The sequence below is a fragment of the Drosophila sulfurigaster genome, chromosome 2R, assembly GCF_023558435.1.
Source record: "Drosophila sulfurigaster albostrigata strain 15112-1811.04 chromosome 2R, ASM2355843v2, whole genome shotgun sequence".
NCBI lineage: Eukaryota > Metazoa > Arthropoda > Insecta > Diptera > Drosophilidae > Drosophila > Drosophila sulfurigaster.
The window spans coordinates 323,131-332,079 of NC_084882.1; the positions used below are offsets into that span (position 1 = coordinate 323,131).

Consider the following 8,949-nt stretch of genomic DNA (forward strand, 5'->3'; position numbering starts at 1 on the left):
GTTGTCAACAATAGGACCTCTCCTTCTGCGTGGTAATCGTATCGTTATTCCAACATCACTTCGAAATCGGATTCTTGAGCTGGCTCATGAAGGGCACCAGGAGAATCGGCCATGAAAAGGCGGTTAAGATCGAAAATTTGGTGGCCTCGGATCGACCGCGACGCTGAAAAATTCGTAAAACGCTGCAAAGATTGCCTCCTGGTTTCTCAACCAGCCAGACCAGCGCCCATGGATAGAAATCCATTTCCAACTGGCCCATGGATTTGGGTAGCGTCCGACTTGCTGGGTCCTTTACCCAATAACGAGTTCATCCTGATTTTTATAGACTACTACTCTCGCTATATGGAATTTAAATTTTTACGCTCTATTTCGTCAGCTAGCCTCATTGAAGTAATGAAGGAAATATTTTGTAGATTAGGTTATCCAAAATACTTAAGAACTGACAACGGTCGACAATATATCAGCTCAGAATTCGCGGAATATTGCAAAATTTGCGGAATAGAGCAGGTGAAGACACCACCCTATTGGCCTCAGGCTAATGGGGAGGTAGAAAACATGAATAGATCTTTAGTGAAACGATTAAAAATCGCGTATTCAAATTCAAATAATTACAAAGAGGAGATTCAGAAGTTCGTACTCATGCACAACGTGACGCCACACGGGACTACAGGAGTAGCTCCAACTCAGCTTATGTTCAATAGGGTCGTTCGCGACAAAGTTCCATGTATAGATGACATTGATGAACAATTTACAGACTCGGCTGAAAGGGATAGAGATTGTATACTAAAACAAAAAGGGAAAGAACAGGCAGACAAAAAGAGAGGGGCTAAAGAAATCGAAATAAAGGTGGGGGATAAGGTGTTTTTGAAAAATGTAATTTTCACAAACAAATTAACTCCAACTTTTGGCGACACCGAATATGAAGTAGTAGAAAGAAACAATAATATTATTAAAATTACGGCAGAGGGTAAGACACTTATTAGGAACGTGTCCCATGTCAAGAAGATTCCAATAACGACAAGCGAGGCAACGGCATCTGTAATTTCTCCTTTTGGTAACGCTCGAGATAATAGGACATCGGTACAGGACTACCAGGAAGATGGGGAAAACAAGGAACATCGAACGGAGCGGTTGGCGGAAAGTTTACATCAACCGTTGAAGCTGAAACTTGTTAATAAAGGAGGGATGTGGGAATCTGCACAGAGCAGCGAGATCGCCAAGGAGAGCGACGATGCTAGCAGCGGACACGAGCGATGAGTGTCAAGAGAGACGAGAGTTAGTTCAACATATGTAAGTGAGCGAGCACGACGGACGTGCGTGAAGTAAAGAAATAAAATAAACGAAATTTAAGTACCACAAAGTGCGTGTTTATTACTTGATATCACGGGTCTTTACACATACCATTCTTTGGGGGCAGCAACATTTCTTATGATTTGATTTGTTGTTTGTGTCTCTCTTGCTTCTTGTTTGCTTACGAGTAGTTTTCTAACAAAATTCTTGAGCAATATTTGCATTTGTTTTGTTTTTTCATTTGCATGTTGTTGTTGTTGATTTTGTCATTATGTAATTGTTGCAGTGCGCCTTAAATTGGTTTTGACTATTTGTATGTTGTGTATAGTACGTAATCAGCTCATTTCACTTAGTTATCGCATTCCCAGCTGACTATAAAGTAATTGTTATTCTCATTCTCGAACTATATGACCTTTTATTATTTCCTTTTTTGTTTCTTTATTTGCCATATATATAAGTAAATATGTTTATTTCTTATTTCGATAAGATGCCGTTCAATTGTAGTTGTATTTATTTCTCTCTTTACTCTACCCATAGGGTAGAAGGGTATTATAACTTTGTGCCGGCAGGAAATGTATGTAACAGGTAGAAGGAGGCATCTCCGACCCTATAAAGTATATATATTCTTGATCAGCGTCAACAGCCGAGACGATATAGCCATGTCCGTCTGTCCGTATGAAACACTGGATCTCAGAGACTATAAGAGATAGAGCTATAATTTTTTTTCGACAGCATTTGTTATGTTTGCACACAGATCAAGTTTGTTTCAAATTTTTGCCACGCCTACTTTCGCCCCCGCAAATCAAAAAAATCGAATAACAAGCGTAATTTTAAAGCTAGAGTTGCGAATTTTGGTATATATGATTCCTTAAAATTTGGTTGTGATCAGATAAAAATTGTCGAAGTTATTAAAGAAATACTTTTGTATGGGCAAAAACGTCTACTTACTAGGGGTCTTAGTTACTTTGGCTGACAATCTGGTATATTGTGCCGTCTATGGTATATTTTGAATGCGGCACTATGTCGTTATACCAAATATACCATTTGGTATATTTTTAGTATTTTTTCAGTATATTCGGTATATATTGAGAAAATACCGCAAAATCTTTTATTCAAAATGGGTAGCGGGTATCTCACAGTCTGTAGCTTTCTTACTTGTTTAATTGTGCGCCAACTTTTGTTTAAATTTGAAAAGCTGACATTTCAGAGCGGCCATATTGAGAATTTTACCGTTGTCCATATTTCTCGGTTCGTGCCAATGAAAACCCCGAAACGGGACTTTAAAAAACGTAAAAAAAACTGAGAAGGGGCATGGCAAAAATTTGAATTAAACTTGATCTGAACATTATAGCTCTATCTACTATTGTCTCTTGAGATCTAGGTGTTCATACGGACGGACGGACGGACAGACAACCAAACGGACAGACGGACATGGCTAGATCGTCTCGGCTGTTGACGCTGATCAAAAATATATATACTTCATAGGGTCGGAGATGCCTCCCTCTACCTGTTACATACATTTCCTGTCGGCACAAAATTATAATACCCTTCTATCTATGGGTAGCGGGTATAAAAACAAACACGCAAAAAATTTGGCATCGCCAATGCGGCGCACAACTATCCGAGTACTCGGTCGCGAAACTCATTCTTGCATTGCTTCGCCATTCGGATACGGTCAGAGCTTGCAAATAACTGTCGACCGTTTCTCGTTGTTCGCAAATATGTGTCTCTCTCTCTGACTCTTTACGAAAAGACTCAGAGAGCAACCGTTTCGTGGGTTCTCGAATGAGCTCGCTCGCGCTCAGAGCGAAACCGTTTTTTTCTATTCCGTTTTGTTTCGGTTGTTCCAAGACCGTTTTGTCGTATTCAGTGAAAATAAAAGTCTTTTGCGAATGTATTGGTATACATTCACACGCATAGGCAAGCAAATCGTTAAACGTTTAATTGCGATCGTGAATTGAGTGTGTGAAGTTGCGAAATAATATTTATATATATGTATATATATATTTATTTATATATTATAAATACATAATATTTATAAAATCTATGCAGACGTGTCTTAATTGAAAATGAAAAAAACATACCATCGCTCGACGTTGCTACAAGGTGGAATTCAACGTATTAAATGCTAAAGAAATTATTCGACTTAAAGGATTTCCTGGCAACGCAGTCTAATATTTGTGTAGAGGCCGATTGGGATTGGATCGAGACGTACATTGACGCTTTCAGTGACACATACCAGGCAACTTTAAAGCTACACGACAAAGATTTAGTTTATAGTGAGTTCTTCGTAGTATGGATGGAACTTAAATTGAAATGCGAGAATAGCTACAATTTAATTAAAAAAAACTATCGGCACAGATAAAAATAAGAGAGACAAAATTGTTAGAAAATGATGCATTGTTGGCAGCGATTTACATGGATCCTCAGGTAAATTGTATGTTGTCGAACTATCAGAAATCGTTAGCAAAGGCAAATTTGAAAAAACAGCGTTTCGTTTATATGAGTTGAAAGAAGTAAGCTGTATGTCGTTGTTTATGTTGTAGTTTTGAGAAACTAATAAAAATTGTCTTCGTCAAAAACTAATACTTGTACTAAACTAAAATTCAAAAAACATTTTATACTTATTATCGCTTTATTATTTAAGGCACAAACACGAAATGTTCCAGCGCTCGAGACTCCTGTGCTTGAAGAGATGTTTGCTTCCCCCGTCTCGTCAGTGCTTTCAACCGCATCCTCATCTGAAGAGAAGTCGCTGTTCTCGGCATTTTTGGACGATTTGCAGACAGTTTCAGAAAGCAAAAAAGATCCTTTTTCTACAAAAGTTGCCAAAATTTATGCTGACATCGAAAACTTCGACGTAACATTTGGTCGCTTGCCATTAAATTCAAATATATTGGGTTTTAATGATTTGCAACTTAAGATTCCGCATATAAGTGCACTAGCGCAGGTTGTGCTGACTACACCTGCAACGCAAGTGTCCGTCGAACGGGCATTCTCAGCCCTACACTTTATATTAAGTGAACGAAGAAGTTCGATTAGTGCAGAAAATCTAAACTCCTTACTAGTTGTAAAGCTTAATACATATGTTACAAAAAATATATATATAATATATAATATATAAAAATACAAAAAAAAATTTAAAAACAACATTGTCTGAAATTTTTTTTTCTTTTTAATAGCATTTTGTTATATGGAATATGGAATCTAAATGAAACTTGTTAACAAAAATATTTGAAAATAAAATTAAATTGTTCTATTAATCAAATTGTATTATTTCTTTGCATATGTATTGGTATACATTCACAAGCGTTCGTTTTGCATACGAAATATATTAATTGCAACAACAACGTAAGTAAATGTGAAGACCGTTTGCGTTGAGTTTTTCGGTCAATCGGTCTTTTGCTGACTCTCTTTGTGCGAGCGTTTCTCGTTCCGCTCTTTACGCACTGCTCATTGAACGACCGAAATAAAAAGAGCTCAACGAAAAGCGCTCAACAGAAAACAGAAATGAAGACAGCAAAACTCTCTTGCTCAGAGCGAAAGAGTATGAACTTTTTCGGTTGTGCTCGCAACGAGAGCACAAGAAAAATAACGGTCGACAGTTATTTGCAAGCTATGGATACGGTAAATTTTCTACTCATGCCTTCACCACATTTGCCAAATTCGTTTTACACAATGCACATTGGGATGAAATGCCTTTATTTTGGCCATAACCGTAATTTTAAAGCTAGAAAGTTGAAACTTGGAGAATTTACTGCTTATATTATTTGTGAATTTCGGATTTTTTTTTTTTTTTTTTTTTTTTTTTTTTTTTTTTTTTTTAGTTTTATTTTTTTTTTTTTTTTTGCTTTTAATCACCTCTAAATCGTTTTCCGGAAAATCATTTGGAATAATTTAGTCAAAAGAGCCCTTGCAACCATGAAGAAGTCAAACTGTTTAAAAATATGACAACGCCAAAATTAAGAAACTTGACTAGTCAGCAAGCTTGCACGCACCACGTGGCAAGAACAGCTGACTTTAAACAGCTGGTGCAAGTCGAGGGCTGCGTAATAAAATTCAAATTAAATATTTTCGATGTCTAGGGACATTTCTAAGCTTGAAATAATTGCAACATTATTGATATATTAACATGAACTTTTTAGGTTTTTGCCAAAATAAAGGCTTTTCATCCCAATGTGCAATGTCTCACTCAGTCAGTCAGAACTTTGAGTGAGAGTACCAAATGCTGTTTTGCTGTCAGTCATGACTGTCATGCAGACCTCTAGTGCATACATACGATCATAAGACGCAATATAATTATGTATATATTCCCGCCGCTGCCGCTGCGATTTATAGCCTCTTTCCACCGCACGGTTTTCTTTGGTTTTTTTCACGTTCAGGCCGAATGTTACGTTCGCCCCATGTAAAAACCCATAAGAAAAAAGTCGGTTTTCTACGTTCGCGAGCTACGTAGAAATAGCGAACGCACTTTTTGGGTAATTATGCGATATTTTGATCGATATGACAACGAAAAAGAGCTCACCACTAACAAAACAGCTGACATTAAAGTGCGTCAAGGTATGAAAATAGAAAAATAAAAATTTGATTTTGCTTTTTAAAGCAAATTGTTTATATTTTAGATGAGCCAAAAAACTCACAAGCCGTCAATATCGTGGAGTGGCATCCACGAGGCTATGTTGTTCGAGTTGTGGGAGGAGAATTTGACGGCATTGAGGTCTGCCCAAAAAAACACGCACATATTCAAACGTATGTGTGAGAAGTTATTGGCGGCAGGCTTCAATGTAGAGTGGAAGGATGTAAGGATCAAGATAGACAATTTGACCAAAAAATATAAGTAAGTTGTATAAATCATATATATTGAGTTGAGTAATAACGGATGTATATTTATAAAAAAAGAAATGAAATTAAGAAGCGAGGTCCAACTGGCGGTGCGCCATCGCAGTGGCAACATTTTGCCAAGGTCCACAGAATCTTGTCAGCGGTGAAGTCAATAAATTTTGAAGAATGCATCCTCGATAGCTTGGGTAAGCTATGATTTCAAAGCCCTCAACCATCAATAGTAAGTGTCAAATTGTTATTTTTAGATCCCGATGAAGGGAAGTGGGATAGATTCATGTCGTCTATTTCAAATCGTTGGCGCAGGCAGTCCAGTCCTGCGCTAGCTGAACCGTGTGACTCGAATGATTTATATTCGGGTGATTCTAACATCATCCTTTTTTGGAGTTGATGATGTAGGTAGTACTGTGCTAAGTCAGCCACTACCGCAAAATATTGTGCTTGAAGCACCGACCGACGCAAATAGCGTAATATTTGAAGAAAGCTCATCTGGCACATTACTACCTTCATCAAGTCAAAAAAGGATGATGTTAAAAGACGAATAGGCCGACCAATGAGTCAGTTCGAGCGTCTGATGGTCGAGGACGCAAACAGGCGGACCGATATTCTTGAGCGCGGTATCAACGCTCGAAATCAATTAATGGAGCGATTTGTCGTAGCAGTGGAGAGGAAAAAGCTCTATTTAACAGAGTGAATAGATTAATATTGCAAATTACATTTTTTGACTTTTTTGAAATTAGCAATGAAGTGCGGCAATTTTTGTTTGTGTGAAGCACTATTATTATTTTGTTAAATACTTTTATATTTTGATATTATTATTTTGTTAAATACTTTTATGTTGTTATTATGATTATGTTAATATTATTTTGTTAAATATGCTTTTGTAAATACTATACTGAAATACTAAAAATTTGAAATAAATGCGTTTCATACAAATTCTTTATATTTCAGTTATTTATTGTTTATAATGTATGATGAAATTGCTGAACGAATTAGTTCAGCGTCGCTATCGAAATCAATTGTTTCGTAGTCGTCTTCGGGCTGATGTGGTTCTTTGGGACTAGGTTCCAAAATTTCCGGAATATCGATGTTTTCACGTTTCGTGAAATTATGCAAGATGCAACATGCTGTAATAACAACAGCCTTTTATTGATATGGTTATCGAGGCCTTTTCCAACTCGCCGAAATCGTGCTTTTAAATGGCCGAAAGCATTTTCGACCACCCTGCGTGATTTGGCCAAAGTATAATTAAAAGCCTTCAAAGATTCATTTTCAGTATTTGAAAAAGCATATGGCTTCATCACTTGAGTGGAAAATTTAAAAGCCGAATCACCAATCACCACAACAGGCACATCAACTCCCGAAATATTGCGCGAGTTATTCTTTAATAGTGTCGACTCATCTAATAATTGACGTAGCCTACTTCGCTCAAAAATTTGGGAGTCATGACAGCGTCCTGGGCCTCCAACGTTTATATAAAGAAATCTGTGTCTAAAATTACATTTAACATGAATATACAAATGCAAAAATTAGTATCACACAATAATTGCATATTTACCGAGCATCAACCATTGCAAACAATATAGTTGAGTACCAGCCTTTGTAATTGAAATAGTCAGCTGCATCAGCTGCACATGGATGAATTTCAATATGACAGCCATCTAAAAAATTCTTTCTTTAATAAAATTCCATGAAAACTATAATTATACTCACCAATCGCGCCTAAGCACTGCCTAATTCTTCGAAGCCTTTGACACATTCCTCCAATTTGGATTGCGTGAGGAAGTTATGCGGGAGGTAGTCGGTTGACAGAACTCTACATGTCTCATGGCAAAATTCTAAGAATATTTTGCAGACCATTGCTGTAGACACACCAAACAACGTGCCCACTGTCCGATACTCCGCAGACGATCCCAAAGTGTATAATGCGATTGCAATCCGCTTATCAAGAGGAATGGCCCTTCGAAATTCTGTGTCTTTTTTGGCCAATCCACAAAGGCGCTCTACAAGGATGCCAAACTCCTCCCTATTCATTCGGAAATGTTCTATAAAAAACGATTCGCTGCTTCCAAGAACATCGCGCTCCCAAAAACACCCATGCCGTTCCTAAAAAATAAAAATATTTATGTAAATATTACATTGCTGCCAGCAATTCTACTTACATAGGCCCAAACTGATGGCGATTTCTTTAATAGTGGCAATGGCCTATACTCGGTTAATTTTTCAACCAATTCGTCAAAATCCACATAAAAATCTTGCAATTTAAGAAAATTTTCCATTTTAAAATCCGCGTGCTGATTTTTGAATTGGTCGCCAACTCGTGTTTACATTTGAACAGCTGACATTTTAGAGAGGCCATATTGAGAATTTTACCGTTGCCCATATTTCTCGGTTCGTGCAGATAGAAACCCCGAAACGGGACTTTAAAAAACGTAGAAAAACTGAGTGAGGTGGAAAGAGGCTATTATTCGCTGTGGTGTGAGAGATGATTAAATCTCTTAAGCTACAACGCCGCTGCGATTAATTCACGCTGTTCCCTTTGCGATTTATTCGCGCCGCTGCCGCTATGTCTTTTGCCATTCACACGTTCACTAATGTAATCAAGGGCAAAAGTGGAGCTGCATATTGAATGCGTAAAAAAACAATTTTCGGACAAAACAGCAACAATGTCGTAAGTGGAGCGACTCATCGAATTAGTCGAAAAAAATAAAATTTTATATGATTCTGCGGACGCGGACTATAAAAACGTAACAAAAAGGAACAAGATATGGGACGAAATTGGATTGGAGCTGGAAGAAAGTTGTAATTATATTGTTTTAT

The 8,949-nt window shown here is 37.3% G+C and overlaps 1 protein-coding gene and 1 long non-coding RNA gene across 3 annotated transcripts; one reads left to right on the forward strand and one right to left on the reverse strand.

Moving 5' to 3' along the window:
- The first annotated feature begins 5,879 nt into the window (after window positions 1-5,879).
- On the forward strand, window positions 5,880-6,659 carry LOC133838029 (uncharacterized). The gene is made up of 3 exons (XM_062268954.1): window positions 5,880-6,127; window positions 6,190-6,317; window positions 6,378-6,659. Exons 1-3 carry the CDS (start codon window positions 5,913-5,915, stop codon window positions 6,518-6,520), a joined length of 486 nt encoding a protein of 161 aa, XP_062124938.1. The 5' UTR covers window positions 5,880-5,912; the 3' UTR covers window positions 6,521-6,659.
- A 632-nt stretch (window positions 6,660-7,291) lies between these two features.
- On the reverse strand, window positions 7,292-8,585 carry LOC133838030 (uncharacterized). 2 transcript variants are annotated; one of them, XR_009893904.1, is made up of 4 exons: window positions 8,292-8,585; window positions 7,843-8,235; window positions 7,688-7,790; window positions 7,292-7,614 (listed from the first exon to the last, which is right to left on the reverse strand). It is a non-coding gene; the product is annotated as an uncharacterized LOC133838030 (long non-coding RNA). The 2 variants fall into 2 exon arrangements; XR_009893903.1 differs by having other exon boundaries at window positions 7,292-7,620; window positions 8,292-8,582.
- Window positions 8,586-8,949: the final 364 nt, after the last annotated feature.

Excerpts from the sequence above, each read along its gene's own strand:
- LOC133838029 (XM_062268954.1), top strand. The coding sequence starts at position 5,913 with ATGAGCCAAAAAACTCACAAGCCGTCAATATCGTGGAGTGGCATCCAC. Across the intron at positions 6,128-6,189 it reads AATTTGACCAAAAAATATAA|AAATGAAATTAAGAAGCGAG; the intron begins GTAAGTTGTATA and ends TTATAAAAAAAG. Across the intron at positions 6,318-6,377 it reads ATGCATCCTCGATAGCTTGG|ATCCCGATGAAGGGAAGTGG; the intron begins GTAAGCTATGAT and ends TGTTATTTTTAG.